The sequence below is a fragment of the Petromyzon marinus genome, chromosome 39 (assembly GCF_048934315.1).
Source record: "Petromyzon marinus isolate PM22_M1 ecotype Great Lakes invasive population chromosome 39, UKy_Petmar_22M1.pri1.0, whole genome shotgun sequence".
Taxonomy (NCBI): domain Eukaryota; kingdom Metazoa; phylum Chordata; class Hyperoartia; order Petromyzontiformes; family Petromyzontidae; genus Petromyzon; species Petromyzon marinus.
In genome coordinates, this window is record NC_133705.1 from 11,135,305 (window position 1) to 11,152,701 (window position 17,397).

Genomic DNA, 17,397 nt, shown 5'->3' on the forward strand with positions numbered 1-17,397 from the left:
ATCTGTATCCTCACTGTTTCTCTCCCCTGCGTCTCTCTCCCTCTCTTCTGTACTTTCTCTCCCTCTCTTCTTTTATCTCCCCTGCCTCTCTCTCCTCTTTCTCTCTCTGTTTCTTTCCCCTGCCTCTGTCTCTTCTCTTTCTCTGTTTCTCTCCCCCCGCTCTCTCTCTCTCTCTCTCCGGCTGTCTGCTCTGTGCCATTATCGCGCATAAACACTCGCTCACTCCTGCAAACACCATCCTTCTCTCAGCGTGTCTCCATCTCTCTCTCTCACACACACACACGTTCACACAACAGCAACACTTCGAATCTGTAAATGACGACAAACCCCATCATTACCCTCACCACCACCACCACCACTATAGCAGCAGAACCAGGGACGCGGGCTGGAAGCAGCCGATTTAGCAATGCCCGCGAGAGGCGCCCCCCTTGCTGCAAGCATCCACAGCCGTGCGAGTCGCTGGCTCACAACGACGCCACGGTCCCGCGTGCAGTTTCTCATGAGCCGGTGGTCTGGGGCGGTGGGATTGCGTTGCACGCGATGCTGCGTGCCAGGCTAGGTGCACCTTGAGGCGTTCGCGCGAAAGTGTCGCTGGCTCACAACTTTGGAAGCCCTTATAAGCAGTTGCATTTGGAGGCGCGCCCCCTCTTTTATTTTCTATCTACGTGACATTACCGAAAGAAACAAATAATATCGCTGGCTCGCTACTGGCAGATGCGCCACCTGCCGTGCCGAGAACATTCGCAGGACTTTATGGCGACGGAAAAGAGCGGATGCGGTCCCATGTCCTTGACACACAGGACCCACCACGTGGATCTGATCTGCCCACTGACCCATCTGCTTGTCATCTGTTAGATGCGCCCGCCATTCTTCCACTCCGGTGATGGGCGTTCATCCAGGACCCCCATTCGAATCCACAGTGGCCTAGTCCCAGCTCGCTGATGAAAGTTGCAAGCGGGAATTTAATCATCACTGGCATCGTCCCCCCCCCTCCCTCCCTCCTCCTCCTGACGCCCAGGGGTAAGGTCTGATGTCTAGGATTGTGGCCCATGCAGCTGCAGTGGCCATATTGGGCACGCGGTCCACACCTCCCAAGAGCGCTGAGAGAGCTGCAGGCCGACTCATCATCACTGTCACACCGGGTTCATAATCATATTCCCCTCTCACCCTGCCCTCTCTTTCCACACAGCACACAGCTCCCCAAATCCCTTCTCCTCCTCCCCTTCTCATCGTCCCTTATTTTTCCCATGATATAATTTTACCTCCCGCCTCCTCCTCCCCTCCTAGCCCTCGTCTCCCTCCTCCTCCTCCTCCTCCTCCTCCTCCTCCTCCTCATCGTCCTCGCTCCCCTCCTTCCTCTCCCTCCTCCTCCTCCTCGTCTTCCTCCCTATTCTTCTCCTCTTCCTCATCGTTCTCCCCCTCCTCCTCGTCTCCCTCCCTATTCTCCTCCTCATCGTCCCCGCTCCCCTCCTTCCTCTCCCTCCTCCTCCTCCTCGTCTTCCTCCCTATTCTTCTCCTCTTCCTCATCGTTCTCCCCCTCCTCCTCGTCTCCCTCCCTATTCTCCTCCTCATCGTCCCCGCTCCCCTCCTTCCTCTCCCTCCTCCTCCTCCTCCTCCTCGTCTTCCTCCCTATTCTTCTCCTCTTCCTCATCGTTCTCCTCCTCCTCGTCTTCCCTCCCCTATTCTCCTGCTCGTCCACCCCCTCCTCCTCTTCCCTCTTCCCCCCCCCACCCGACCCGGCTCACGTTTTGTCTCCGCCCGCGGCGCCCGGATTACCCCACCAAAGCGAGGAACGAGTGGAGGGGGAGCGGTGCGGCTCTTTGCACCTCCCGCCACCCCTCCCCTCCCTCCCCCACCCCCCATTTTAATAAGACAGCCGACACGGGGTGGGAGCAGCTGCGGGGGGGGGGGGGGCATCAATTCGGACCTCACTCGCCGCTGATGTTGACCGTGACCGAGACTCAAACCTGAGCCCACCGCGTGTCGATGCGCTGTGAGTGATGGACGACAACCGCTCCGCCACCGCTCCTCGGCCTGGTGACTCGGGACGGATCGCCCCCCCCTCCCCCGCCGTTTGTCGCTCGCAGGCGGCGGTGCTGACACTAGCGCCTCACGGCAAACACTCCTCGGTTCGACTCCCCTCTCTCTCTCTCTCTCGCTGAGTGGAGTCTGCGTGCGTTTTCTTTCTCCCCCCCCCCACCACCACCACCCCCGTTCTGCACGGCTTTCCTCCGGGTTTCCTCCTCCCATAGCTAAACAAAGATACCCCGTATAGCCTTGAAGGACTGTTGGGGCAAGTGCTGTTAGCGAGCACGACGGGATTGGTGGACAAACACACACCACCTTTGTCTCCCCAGTGGCGATGTTTACACACCACACCAGGTACTGATTTGAGGCTGAGTCGACCTAGGGGAGGCCCATGACCGGTTCAGATAGCCGTGAGCGGGAATCGAACTCGGGTCGCAGGATTCGTAGCACGGCGCGCTGACCGCTACACTACCGCTCCTTCGTAGCTAAACCCACACTCAAAGTGGAACTGGCAGCGGCCAAAACCACACCCACAACGGTGAGTGGCCACCTGCAAATCACTCATCTCGGCTCGCAACAACAACATCGCTCGGACCCTCCCGACTAAAGTATCTCGATAAAGCCTCCTGCTACTACTACGTGTTACGCTGAGACTCAGGTGGTTTCACCATTCTACTCCCGCGCACGATGGCAGCAGCGGTGAGGTTCAGGAGCCGGATGCCAATGCTGGGGGTTTACTCTCCACGACGAGGGAGAGAGAGAGAGTTCGTGTCGTTCTTCCTCCTCTTCCTCCTCCGTTGAAGGAGCGCACACCACAGTGGGTTTGCTGTGCGGGTCCCGTAGCTTTGGGTTGCATCTCCACAATGGCACGACTCTGGCTTGTCTTGAAACAATCTCCATGGTTCTCGTTGAGTCTCTATGGGTCTCTATGTGTCTCTGTGGGTCACTACGTTCTGTATGTATGTCTGTGGGTCTCTATCTTCTTGCGGATGGCGATAAGTTCAGGAGCTGGATGCTAATGTAGAGGTGCTGCTGCTGGCCACGACGAGAGGGCTTCAGCAGAGAGAGAGAGTGAGTGTCGTGTCGTGTCGCTCTTCCTCCTCCTCCGTTGAAGGAGCGCAGACCACAATGGGATTACAATATGGTCCATAGACTTAACATTGCCCGTAGATTTACATTACCAATAGACTAACATTGCCCATAGACTAACATTGTCCATAGGATAACATTGCCCATAGACTAACATTGCCCATAGATTAACATTGCTCACAGAGTACTCAATTATTGCGAATGGCAGCAGTACGTTCAGGAGCTAAATGTCCATGTGGAGGTGCTGCCACTGCTGCTGCTGCAACGACGAGAGGGCATCAACAAAGAGAGAGAGAGTTCGTGTCGTGTCGCTGTTCCTCCTCCTCTGTTGAAGAAGCGCAGACTACCACAGTGGGGTTATTTGTGCGGTCAATCGCATGGGTTGCATGTTGAATGCATCTGCATTCAATACATCTGCTGTCAGGTGTTGAATGATGCCTGGTCGGGTACCCGGGGTCCCGTACCCGAGTGTTCACTTTACGTTGACGATGTGAGTTATGAAGGCCATCCGGATGATGATGATGATGATGCAAATGTTGATGATTCTGATGATTCGTGTACTTTACAGATGGGTACCCGGTGGCGGTCGAGGGCTCATTCGTGGGCCCAGTCCCTCCTCTTCCTCCTCCTCCTCGCCCTCCTCTGCGCCCCGGGGGCCCCACGCTCGGAGTCCCGCTCCTGCAGAGGCGAGGTGCGACCCGCAAATGCAATGGAACGTGGCTCTGGATGCGGATCGGGAGAGGAGATACGCGGAGACGCAGTGGGAGCGGGCGTGGAAGATGGAGAGAAGGCCGGATCAGTGACGGGGTCTCCTTCTCCTCGTCACCATCGTCAGCAGCAGCAGCAACGTCGTCATCGTTGTCGGTGTAGTTATCATCATCATCGTGGCCATCAGCAAAATTATCATAATCACTGTAATCATTATCAGCATTGCAATCAAAGCAGATTTCAGCACCACCATCACCACCCAAATAACAGTTTTTATACAAAATACCAAAATGCAACACTTAATCATCATCATCATCATTACCACCACCACCACCATCGTAATCAGAATCATCACCAGCCCCACCACCACCAAAATGCTTCCAACGCAATGACTAACGACCTGAATCAACCCCACCGCCACCATCATCATCGCCATCACCGCCACCACCACCGCCATCATCACCATCGTCTCCACCACCATCACCGTCACCACCACGGTCTCCACAATCACCGCGGGACACGCGCGAGGCGCCAGGCCCCCTTCCCGTGGCGTCCAGCTCGGCCGTCCGGCACCCTTGCGCCGTGGCAGCCCCCCAAACGCTGGAGGGCGGAAGAAGGCCCCCCTCAATCGGACCCCTATGCACCCCACGACCCCCTAGACGCCGACGCCGGCTCGTATTCCGAGGATCGTGGTGCGAACTTTAGCGGCTTCAACTGGTCCATCGTGTGGGGGCCAACGCTGCCGGATGAGGAGGTCACGCCTCGCGCCCCGTACCCGGGGCCCCGATGGGGGCTAGGGCTCCAGCCGACGCAGGAAACCTGGTGGGAGCTGCCGATGGTCCCGACTCTAAGTTCCACTCCGGGCTGGGCGACGGAGGATAGGGTCCGCTCTCTCTACACCACGGCGCCTTACTCGACCACCTCGTCGTCCACCTCGTCGTCCACCTCGTCGCCGACACTGTCGCCCGCATCGACTTTCGCGGCGGCGTCGTCATCATCCGCGACCCCGGCGGGCGCCGTGAGGGGGACCCAGGAGCCCGGGGCCGGGACGAGGCGCGTGGAGCAGCCGAGCCGGGCGGGCGCCGGGTACATGGAGGGGGGAGGTGGGTGGCGGCAGGGACGGTGGTCGTACGAGTGAGTGGGTGGGTGGGTGAGTGAGTGGTTGAGTCGGTATGTATGTATGTTGAAATTCTTCCGCACCGTACGTAGCCCACAGTGATCATCGCAGGTGCGGGGTAAGGACAACAAACTGAACACTAAAAGCTGTTTTAAAGAAATTAGCTCGTCAATATATGATTTAAACGTGCATATATCCAGTGCCTTGCTAACATCACAAGAGCGTTCCCAACGGCCGCATAAGTGCATTGATCACAGCCAACATCAGTGGCAATTGACATGGATGACAATCGAAAAACCACTACGATTATAACCGGGAATTTGCGTGATGGTTTATGGTCCTTAATGAGATCAGCAAGGTATTGTGGTTAATTTGTGGCAAGCACTTTGTGTGTAATGAGTGCGACCTTACAATGTATTCGTTCGGCCACTGGAAGTCAATGCAGCTCGGGCAGCACTGGACAGACACGGTCGGATTTTGCAGTACCCGTCACGACACGTGCCAGAGAATTTTGGACAGGTTGCAGCTTGGTAAAAATGTTTGCCAAACGTCCCGTATAGTAATGAGTTGCAATCATAGAGCCTTATCGATACTCTCCTACATGCCATCGTGTTGGCTATGTCACGACTCAATGGTGGTTGAATGTGCCGCAGAGCACTGATATGAAAATTGCACGACTTTTGGACGTCGTGATCAAATGAGAAATTCTGTTGGAGTATGGTCCCGGGGCTCTTTAGATTGAGTAGAAATCTGAATCCTTGAGTCTGCGACTGCTACGCCTGATTCTCCCACAATTTGTCTCGCCTGAGCCCGAGTGCCCACCAGCAGAACCTCATAATTGTTGTGGATTAAGCAGCGTTTCGTTTATTGCAAATCACACGTGCACCACTCGCATGCAATCTCCGAGGTTACGAGGCTCTCCGTATCTAACTTTGACTTCACTGCGGTGTACAATTGTGTATCATCAGCATATTAATGAAACTTGGTGTCATGCGATGAGATGACATCAGCCATCGGAGAGATGTTTGTTGAAAATAGGAAGGGCCCGAGGATGGATGCCTATGGTACGCCGACTAGGCACGGCACAGACAATGACTGTTCATCTCCCAGCTTGACAAACTGTGATCGACCACGTAGGTACGACTCAATTCACCCCAGTGCCATACCTGATACACCGAACTTTCACCTTAGCCACCCGATGAGTATCTCATGGTCGATGGTGTCGAAGGAGGCTGAGAGATCGAGGACTACCAATGCTGCGGCACACCAGTCATCCGTGACCTTGTAGAGGTCATCAGTGATCTTTAGTAGAGCCGTCTCAGTGCTGTGGGACTTCAGTACGCCGACTTCAAAGGTTGAATCTGCTAATCGCAACGATGTGAAAAAGGTGCTCGATGACCCTTGAAATCACGGGTTTGAGATTGGGCGATAGTTTGCGGGGTCACTACTGATCAAGGCAACTTTTTTCAGGACCAGTGTTACCTGCGACATTTTGAACCTATCTGGGAAACAGCCCTCGCTCAACAAAAGATTTGCCAGGTGGACAATCAGCGGCGTAAGCAATGTCCGAGCACGATTTGAGACATGTGGATGTCGTGGTGCACCGTGTGATGAACATCGACACCTCTGCCAGCGACGTTGATGCCAGAGTCTCGAGTTTTCCATTGGGTCCAGGTTGATCAAACTCTGATGGCAGACGGGGAAAATGCGTTGCCTTCAGGTGATAAACTTTCGTCTTGATTGTCACTATTCTATTGGTGAAGAACGTCACAAGTACTGGGCACAGATCTAATTGATTAGTTAATGGGTGGTTGGAGTGCAGCAGACCCTTCACAACGTGCCACAGAGCATGGGGGTCACGAGCCAAGTTTCTGGAATGGTCGATATGTCGAGTCCACAAACATTGATCAGATCATGGATCAGAGCCCTCTTGTTAACTATGAAGAGTGTGTTGATCAATCCAAATTGTAGGAGCCCTGGTGCAGTGTTTTGATCGATAATTGACATCAGCAGCAGTGTGACGATGAAGGCACTCTTCTGTGATCATGTGGAGATAGGGCGGAAGAAGAACGGACCAGATCTGCAACACAACAATGTGCGAGGCATTTGCAATAAGTGACGAACACAGCCTGGTAGAGGTCTGCATTTCAACAGCAGATCATAGCACGGAGGGAGCAGAACTCGAGTAGTACACTATACACTGCACAGCGTACACTACACACGACACACGGGTGCATTATACGTTACCTACCATCTTACGGTAGCGGGCGTCGTGGTAGAGAGCGTCGCGGTAGCAAGTGTCGCATTGACGAGCGCCACGGTGGAGAGCATCGTGGTGGAGAGCGTCGTGGCAAAAAGCAGTGCGGTAGAGAGCATCGCGGTAGCGAACGTGGCGGGGGACAGCGTCATGGTGGAGGGCGCCGCGGTGGAGAGCGTTGCACTGGCAATCATTGCGGTGGCGAGCGTATTGGAAGCGAGCGTCACGGTAGCTAGCGGCGGCATGGAGAGCATCGTGGTAGAGAGCGTCACGGTGGTGAGTGTCGCGGTAAAGAGCTTGGCGGTGGTGAGCGTCGTGGTAGAGAGCATCGCGGTGGTGAGCATCATGGTGGAGAGCGTTGATGTGTCCAGTGTCATGGTGGAGAGTGTCGCACTGGCGAGCATTGTGGTGGTGAGCGTCACGGTTGAGAGAGTCGTGGTCGAGAGTGTCTTAGTAGCGAACAATGCGGTAGCCAGCGTCGCAGCGGACAGCGTCGCATCGGAGAGCGTCGCGGTAGACAGCGTGGCAGTGGCGAGTGTCGTGGTAGCGAGCTTGGTGGTGACGAGCGTGGCAGGGGACAGCGTCACGGTGGAGAGCGCCATTGTGGAGAGCATCGCAGTTCCGACCATCGCGTAGCGAGCGTCGATGTAGCTAGTGTCAGTTTGGAGAGAGACGCGGTAGAGTGCCACGGTGGCGAGCGTGGCGGTGGCGAACATCGTGGCATGGTGGAGAGCGTCGCTGTGGCAAGCATCGCGGTAGAGAGTGTCGTGGCGGACAGCGTCGTGGTGGAGAGTTTCACGGCAGAGAGTGTTGCGGCGGAGAGCAACACGGAGGCGAGCGTTTTGGTGGAGAGCGGCGCGTTGGTGAGTGTCTTCGTGGAGAGCTTCGTGGCGGAGAGCTTCGTGGCGAAGAGCATCGCGGCGGAGAGCATTGCGGTGGAGAGCGTCACAGCGATGAGCATCACGATAGAAACTGGGCGGCGTGCGTCACGGTAGCCAGTGTCGCGGAGGAAAGTGTCTCGGTGGCGAGCGTCGTGATATAGAGCGTCTTCATGGAGAGCTTCACGGCAGAGTGTTGCGGCGGTAAGCATCGTGGTGGAGAGTATCGTGGTAGCGAGCATTGCGGTGGAGAGCGTCACAGCAGAGAGCGTCACGGTAACGAGTGTCGTGGTGGAGAGTGAGCATCGTGGTGGAGAGCATCGCGGTAGGGAGCGTCGCAATGGTGAACGTCGTGGTGGAGAGCGTCACGGAGGAGAGCGTCTCGGTGGCAAGCGTCGTGGTGGAGAGCGTCGCTGTGTTGAGTGTCACGGGAGAGATTTTGGCAGTGACGCTTGTCACGTAATAGAGTGTCGCATTGGCGAGCACGTTGGTGGTGGGCGTCACGGTGGAGAGCATCACGTCAGAGAGCGACGCGGTAGAGAGCGTTGCAGTGGCGACCATCATGGTGGCGAGCATCGCGGTCGCGAGCGTCGATGTAGCTAGCGTCGGCGTGGAGAGCATTGCGGTAGAGAGGGTTGCAGGTGGCGAATTAGGCAGTGGTGAGCATCATGGTGTGGTGGAGAGCATTGCCGTGGTGAGCGTCGTGGTAAAGAGGTTGGCGTCAGAGAGCATCGCAGTAGACAGTGTCATGGTGGTGAGTGTCAAGATAGAGAGCGTCGCGATGGCGAGAGGTTTGGTGGAGAGCATCGCTGTGGTGAGTGTCACAGTAGGGAGCTTGGCGGTGGTGAGCATCGCGGTAGAGAGCATCACGGTGGTGAGTGTTGCGGTGGAGAGTTTTGCGGAGGCGAGCGTTGCGGTGGAGAGCATCGCCACGGTGAGTTTTGCAGTAGTGAGCATCATGGAGGCGAGCATCGAGTTGGAGAGCATCACTGTGGAGAACATCACAGTGGAGAGCATCGTGGTGGAGAGCGTCTCAGTAGAGAGTGTCACGGTGGTGAGAGTTGTGTTGGAGAGTGCCACGTTGGTGAGCATCGTGGTGGTGAGCATCACAGTGGTGAGCACACCGGTAGCGAGCGTGGCTTTGGAGAGCATCGCGGTGGCGAACATGGCAGGGGAAAGTGTCGTGGTGGAGAGTGTCGTGGTGGCGATCGTGGTGGTGGAGAGCTTCGTGATGGCGAGCACCACAGTGGAAAACATAACGGTGGGGAGTGCTGCGGTGGCGACCATCACCGTGTCGAGCATCATGGTAATCGACCATTGTGCTATTGAGCATCCCAGCGGAGAGCGTGGCCGCAGAGAGCTTCACGGTGGTGAGCGTCGCTGTGGAAAACGTCGAGGTAGAAAGCGTCGTGGTGGCGAGCGTCATGGTAGCAAGCGTTGCAGTGGTGAGCGTCGCTTTGGAGAGCGTCACGGTGGACAGTGTCGTGTTGGTGAGCGTCGCAGTGGCGAGCATTTCAGTAGGCAGCGTGGCTGTAGAGAGCATTGCGGTGGCGAGCATAGCGAAGGACAGCGTCGCGGTGGCGAGTGTGGTGGTGGAGAGCATCGCCGTGGTGAGTGTCGCGGTGGCGAGCATTGTCGTGGTGAGCATCGTGGTGGAGAGCGTCGCTGTAGCGAGCATCGCGGGAGTGAGCATTGCAGTGTTGAGCGTCGCGTTGGAGAGCATCGCAGTAAAGAGTGCCACGGTGTTAAGCATCACGGTGGCGAGCATCCCGGTAACGAGCATGGTGGGGGACAGTGTCACAGTGGAGAGCATCGCGGTAGAGAGCGTTGCCGTGACGAGTGTCACAGTAGAGAGCTTGGCGGTGGCAAGCGTTCGCGGTGGAAAACTTCGCGGTAGAGAGTGTCGCAGTGGCGAGCATTGCGGGAGTGAGCGTCGCAGTGGTGAGCATCATGGCGGAGAGCGTTGCGGTGGATAACATCGCGGTGGTGAGCGTTGTGGTGGTGAGCATCCCAGTTGCGAGCGTGGTGGTAGAGAGCATCGCGGTGGTGAGTGTCGTGGTAGCGTGCATGGAGGTGGAGAGAGTTGCTGCCGCGAGTGTCGTGGAGAGCGTCGCAGCAGCGAACGTCGTTGTGGAGAGTGTCGCGGCAGCGAGTGTCTCGGTAGAGAGCATCGTAATGGAGAGCGTCGCTGTGGCAATAGTCACCATTGAGGGCGGTACGGTGGCAAGCTTCACAGCAGAAAGTGTTGCAGTAGAGAGTGTTGCGATGGCGAGCATCGCTTTCGAGAGCATCACGGTGGGGAGCGTCACGGTGGAGAGCGGCGCAGTGGTGAGAATCGCGACGGAGAGCATCCCGGTAGCGAGCGTGGTGGTGGAGAGCATCGCGTGTCGAGCGTGGCAGGGGACAGCGTCACAATGGAGAGCATCGTCACAGTGGTAGCGAGCGTAGCGGTGGAGAGCGGCGTGGAGAGTGTCGCAGTAGAGAGCGTGGCAGTGGCAAGTGTCATGGTCGAGAGTGCCGCGATGGCGAGTGTCGCGGTGGAGAACGCCGCTGCGGCAAATGTCGCAGTAAAGAGCGTCGCAATGGAGAGCACAGTTGTGGCGATAGTCACGGTTGAGAGCTTGCGGTGTTAAGCATCGACGTAGAGAGTGTTGCGGTAGAGAGCGCTGCGGTGGCAAGCGTCGCGTTGGAGAGCATCGTGGTAGAGAGTGTCACGGTGGCGAGCGTAGCGGTGGAGAGTGTCACGGTGGCGAGCGTCGTTGTGACGACCGTCGCGGTAGAGAGCGTCGCGGTGGTGAGTGTTGCGGTGGAGAGTTTTGCGGAGGCGAGCGTTGCGGTGGAGAGCATCGCCACGGTGAGTTTTGCAGTAGTGAGCATCATGGAGGCGAGCATCGAGTTGGAGAGCATCACTGTGGAGAACATCACAGTGGAGAGCATCGTGGTGGAGAGCGTCTCAGTAGAGAGTGTCACGGTGGTGAGAGTTGTGTTGGAGAGTGCCACGTTGGTGAGCATCGCGGTGGTGAGCATCACAGTGGTGAGCACACCGGTAGCGAGCGTGGCTTTGGAGAGCATCGCGGTGGCGAACATGGCAGGGGAAAGTGTCGTGGTGGAGAGTGTCGTGGTGGCGATCGTGGTGGTGGAGAGCTTCGTGATGGCGAGCACCACAGTGGAAAACATAACGGTGGGGAGTGCTGCGGTGGCGACCATCACCGTGTCGAGCATCATGGTAATCGACCATTGTGCTATTGAGCATCCCAGCGGAGAGCGTGGCCGCAGAGAGCTTCACGGTGGTGAGCGTCGCTGTGGAAAACGTCGAGGTAGAAAGCGTCGTGGTGGCGAGCGTCATGGTAGCAAGCGTTGCAGTGGTGAGCGTCGCTTTGGAGAGCGTCACGGTGGACAGTGTCGTGTTGGTGAGCGTCGCAGTGGCGAGCATTTCAGTAGGCAGCGTGGCTGTAGAGAGCATTGCGGTGGCGAGCATAGCGAAGGACAGCGTCGCGGTGGCGAGTGTGGTGGTGGAGAGCATCGCCGTGGTGAGTGTCGCGGTGGCGAGCATTGTCGTGGTGAGCATCGTGGTGGAGAGCGTCGCTGTAGCGAGCATCGCGGGAGTGAGCATTGCAGTGTTGAGCGTCGCGTTGGAGAGCATCGCAGTAAAGAGTGCCACGGTGTTAAGCATCACGGTGGCGAGCATCCCGGTAACGAGCATGGTGGGGGACAGTGTCACAGTGGAGAGCATCGCGGTAGAGAGCGTTGCCGTGACGAGTGTCACAGTAGAGAGCTTGGCGGTGGCAAGCGTTCGCGGTGGAAAACTTTGCGGTAGAGAGTGTCGCAGTGGCGAGCATTGCGGGAGTGAGCGTCGCAGTGGTGAGCATCATGGCGGAGAGCGTTGCGGTGGATAACATCGCGGTGGTGAGCGTTGTGGTGGTGAGCATCCCAGTTGCGAGCGTGGTGGTAGAGAGCATCGCGGTGGTGAGTGTCGTGGTAGCGTGCATGGAGGTGGAGAGAGTTGCTGCCGCGAGTGTCGTGGAGAGCGTCGCAGCAGCGAACGTCGTTGTGGAGAGTGTCGCGGCAGCGAGTGTCTCGGTAGAGAGCATCGTAATGGAGAGCGTCGCTGTGGCAATAGTCACCATTGAGGGCGGTACGGTGGCAAGCTTCACAGCAGAAAGTGTTGCAGTAGAGAGTGTTGCGATGGCGAGCATCGCTTTCGAGAGCATCACGGTGGGGAGCGTCACGGTGGAGAGCGGCGCAGTGGTGAGAATCGCGACGGAGAGCATCCCGGTAGCGAGCGTGGTGGTGGAGAGCATCGCGTGTCGAGCGTGGCAGGGGACAGCGTCACAATGGAGAGCATCGTCACAGTGGTAGCGAGCGTAGCGGTGGAGAGCGGCGTGGAGAGTGTCGCAGTAGAGAGCGTGGCAGTGGCAAGTGTCATGGTCGAGAGTGCCGCGATGGCGAGTGTCGCGGTGGAGAACGCCGCTGCGGCAAATGTCGCAGTAAAGAGCGTCGCAATGGAGAGCACAGTTGTGGCGATAGTCACGGTTGAGAGCTTGCGGTGTTAAGCATCGACGTAGAGAGTGTTGCGGTAGAGAGCGCTGCGGTGGCAAGCGTCGCGTTGGAGAGCATCGTGGTAGAGAGTGTCACGGTGGCGAGCGTAGCGGTGGAGAGTGTCACGGTGGCGAGCGTCGTTGTGACGACCGTCGCGGTAGAGAGCGTCGCGGTAGAGAGCGTCGTGCTGGCGAGTGTTGTGGAGGCGAGCGTCATGGTAAGCAAGTGTCGCGGGAGCGAGCTTCGTGGTACCGAGCATGGCGGTCGAGAGCATCGCGGTATAAGCATCATTGTAAGCGAGCATCGCGTTAGCGAGCGTTTTGGTAAGTGAACGTCGCCGTGGAGAGCGTCGCGTCGACGAACGTTGCTGCGGCGAGCATCGCTATGGAGAGTGTCGTGGTGGAGAGCATCGCGGTGGCGAGCATCGTGGTGGAGAGCGCGGTGGGGGACAGCGTTACAGTGGAGAGCATCGCGATAGACGGCATCGCATTGGCGACCATCACGGTGGAGAGTGTCGCCACGCGAGTGCCGCGGTAGGGAGCTTGGCGGTGGCGAGCATTGCGGTAGAAAGTGTCGCAGTGGCGAGTGCCGCGGCAGAGGGTGTCGCAGCAGAGGGCGTGATGGCAGCGGGCGTTGCGGTGGTGAGTGTCGCAGTGGTGGTGAGCGTCACGTAGGAGAGCGTCGCAATGGAGAGCATCGTGGAGGTGAGCGTTGTGGTGGTGAGCGTCACCTTGGAGAGCGTCGCTCTGGTGAGTGTCGCGGTCGAGGACATGGCCGTGGCGAGTTTCACTGTAGTGAGCGTTGCGGTGGTGAGCGTCGTGGTGGCGAGCGTTGCAGTGGTGAGCATTCCTCTAGAGAGCATCACGGTAGTGATTGAAGTTCATCGTGTGGTCGAAGCTCATCGCGTGGTCGAAGCTCATCGCGTGGTTGAAGTTCACCACGTGCTTGAAGCTCATCACGTGGTTGAAGCTCATCACATTGTGGATGGCTTCACAGGCACGGGTGATAATGCTGATGAACTATAATGCTGATGATGCTTGTAGACGAGCCGATGGAGGGTGGATTGCCGATCATGGTGATGATGATGACACGACAGCGGTGATGCTGCTGCTGCTGCTCTTGGCGTTGATTCGAGCGGCTACGTTTCGAGCGGCGAGGGGGTCGGTGGGGTAGGGTTGGTGGGGAGTAGGGCTGGTGAGGGGAAGGGTTGGTGGGGGGGGCGTTTGCGAGCACGTTTGGTTCGGATCCCCTCCCTTCCCCTCTCTGTTACTCGGAGCGCACAAAAGCTCGAGGCAATCCGACCGCAAATCGACGTTGCCTGTAAAATACATCCTGGAGATACAATCAGCCGGATGAAAAGTCCTCCCTCGCTGCTGCTGCTGCTGCTGCTCGCTGCTTGCTGTCACCGCCAAGTTAAATGCACGAGAAGGGCCGTGCAGGCAACTTCGGGTTGCAGGGGGTTGAGATCCGAAACTCGGGTGCGATAGGAGGTGGGGAGGGGGGTCGAGGTTTTAGCTGCACAGGAGCTGCAGCCCGAGTTCGCGTTCTGGATCGGGCAGGCCCCACGTGTGTCGCTCGCGTCGTGAGCACCGTGGCGTGGATGTTTCATCATCACCACCAACATCGTCATCACAACCATCATCATCATCATCACCAACATCATCACCATCACCCACCATCATCATCATGAGGGTGGTTGATGGTGGTGATGGTGATGATGGTGGTGGTGGTGATGGTGATGATGATGGTGGCGGTGGAAATGATGATGGTGGTGGTGGTGATGATGGTGGTGATGATGTTGGTGATGATAATGGTGGTGGTGGTGGTGGTGATGATGATATTGATGGTGATGATGATGGTGGTACTGGTGATGATGATGGTGGTACTGGTGATGATGGTGATGATGGTGGTGATGATGGTGATGGTGGTGGTGATGATGATGGTGATGATGGTGGTGGTGGTTATGATGGTGGTGATTATGTTGGTGATGATAATGGTGATGGTGGTGATGTTGATGGTGATAATGGTTATAATGGTGATGGTGGTGGTGATGATAATGGTGATGGTGGTGATGTTGATGGTGATAATGGTTATAATGGTGGTGGTGGTGATGATGATGGTGGTACTGGTGATTATGATGGTGGTACTGGTGATGATGGTGATGGTGATGATGATGGTGGTGGTGATGATGATGATGGTGGTGGTGATGATGGTGATGGTGGTGATGATGGTGATGGTGGTGATGATGGTGATGCTGGTGGTGATGATGATGGTGATGTAGGCGATTATGGTGATGGTGGTGATGATGATGGTTGTTGTAATCCGCAGGCCTCACATCGCGGCAGAGCATCGCTCTCGTGGCTGTCGTTCTCAGCATCGCTCTCGTCGCCTCCCTGGCTCTGCGTATCCGGTGAGAGAGAGAGCCACCTCGGGGCAGGAGCAAAGGGCAAGGGTCAAGGGGCAAAGGGCAAGGAGCAAAGGGCAAGGGGCAAGGGGGAGGGGCAAGGGGCAAGGGGCAAAGGGCAAGGGGTAAGGGGGAGGGGCAAGGGGGCAAAGGGCAAGTTCACATCCTGGTTGGGGCTGGTTGACTCAGCCCGCTCTTGCCCCCGCCATTTGAATGTGAAATTTACTTTACCAAGCTCAGGGCTGAAAACAGGTTCTGAGCATGGCAAAAAATAATGTGACTTTGATGTTTGTTGTTGTTGTTGCTGCTGCTGAGAACTGGAATCGAACCTAGTGTGCTGGCACTCTGAGCCATCCGGCCTCTCCCTCCCCAGCTCAGGACAGACTCGGCCCCCGCCATAATAACATGGAATTCCCACACAGGGTTGTAAATAGAAGACGACCGGGAATCCCCCTAGAGGCGCAGAAACAAACGATCCGAAGCTTGGGCGCCAGGACGGGACGCGCAACACTGGTGCTGGCCGTGTGAGCGAAACGTCGGACTACCCGTTTCTAAGACGCTGTCAGATCGCTCTCTGCAACATCACCAACCACGGTTGGCGCCAGCTGCTGCTGCTGCTGCTGCTGGAGGCGGCATATGCATGTGGTCACGTTTGTTCATGACGAGACGACTTCGTGCAAGAAATTGTCTGCGTCGGGTGGTGGAGGGTTCACGAACATCGCGTCAGGGCCTCGGAGGCGCTCACGCCTGGGCTCTTTCCTCACTGCCACCCGGAGGTTCCTCAGAAGCTCCTGCGCTTCTGCCTCCTGACTTGTGTCCGTCCGTATGTACCGTATGTGTGCACGTGCAGTGACACACGGCACGGTCGCCTTCAACAATTAGGAGTCCTTATTCGTTAGGGGTCTTTATTGGGAGTCTTTATTCCTTCACGTGTTCTCCCACCCACCCGCGACCCTTATATATATATATCCCTCAAGCCCCCTTTGTCGAAGGTTCCTTGACGCGCGTCTCCTGCTCCTCAACTCCCTCCGCGCCCAAACTGTTCACAAAAAGATCTCAAACCGCTCCTCGAGCGCTCCCAAACCGCACCCGAACGGCTCGCCAACAGCTCCCGAATCACCCCGCACGTCGAGTGGGGGGGACGGGGTGGGGTGGAGGCCCCGCGTCCCTCCCTCCACCTCACACGGAGAGGCGGCCGCGTGGCTTGGAGGAGGCCAGTGGTCCCGCCTGAGCTGGCGACGCTGAGAGGCTACGTTCGAATCGTGGCTTTTAGCCACTGCCTGCGATGATGCCGACGACGATTATGATGCTGCTGCTGCTGCTACTGATGATGATGATTATTCACTCGCTGAGCGCGCGCGCGTCTGTGCGTGCGTGCGTGCGTCTGAAAGCCTAGACCCGTAGTGGAGTCGGAGATCGTGGGATTTTCGGTCACCCGCAACTGGGGCGGGGGGTTGGGGGGAGGGGTTTGGGGGAGGGGTTGGGGGGAGGGGGTTTGGGGGGAGGGGTTTGGGGGAGGGGTTTGGGGGGAGGGGTTTGGGGGAGGGGTTGGGGGGAGGGGTTGGGGGGAGTGGTTGGGGGGAGGGGTTTGGGGGGAGGGGTTGGGGGGAGGGGTAGTCAGCGTGGCGGGTGTCGGGATGGGAGTCAAGTTCGGGGTCAATCCGTCGAGCGAGGAGCGGGAGCTGGCGAGTGCGCAGGCGGTGCAACTGCCCCGTTGGTCCACGGGCAGGGGGCTGGGGGCCGCAGAAGCCGGGCTACGGAGACACGTGGTGGGGTGGGGGGGGTTAAAAAATTGGACCGAGGACGGAGCGGGGGGCCGGTTGACGGATTTGAATTCCTTGTGTCGCCGGTCTGGGCAGGGGGACAGCCACGGCTTCGGATGGGGTGCGGGCACTGGCGGAGCCAGTGGGGGGGGGGGGGGGGGGGGGTGGCACGTGCTCCCCTCCCCCCCAATGATCCGATCGAAATCCCTCATTTCGATCGGATAATTGGGGTTTATTAGTATTGGACCAGGGACTCTCTGAGATGATAGGACAATAGTCTGAGTCCATAATTGGCAATAAGTAACGGCAAAGCAGTTCTAAGCGACTCACAGAATTGTACGCAGCTGCGTATACAGAGTCCACGACTTCCCTGAAGGCATCGACACCTTCAGCGAGCGCGACGCCGATCACACCACGCGGTTCGAATTCGACCCTCGATCGATGGCTGCGCCATTGCCGCACACGCGGCGAGTAAAAAGGCAAGGGACAAGTCCTCACTTACTAACAACTCGTCTATCATTTCTCATTGCTGGATGGGGTTGCCCTTGGCTGCGGGGATGCGGGAGGGGGGGGGGTCTGGGGACGACGGGGGGGGGGGCACCCCATGAGGGGTC

At 57.6% G+C, this 17,397-nt stretch overlaps 1 protein-coding gene across 1 annotated transcript in view; it reads left to right on the plus strand.

Moving 5' to 3' along the window:
* The window catches only part of LOC116950488 (uncharacterized), a 234,081-nt gene that overhangs the window by 21,235 nt on the left and 195,449 nt on the right, over positions 1–17,397 (plus strand). The window contains exons 2-3 of the mRNA XM_032968281.2: positions 3,686–4,928; positions 14,945–15,026. Coding sequence (XP_032824172.2) covers positions 3,686–4,928; positions 14,945–15,026 — 1,325 coding nt within the window. The remainder of the gene's footprint in view (positions 1–3,685; positions 4,929–14,944; positions 15,027–17,397) is intronic.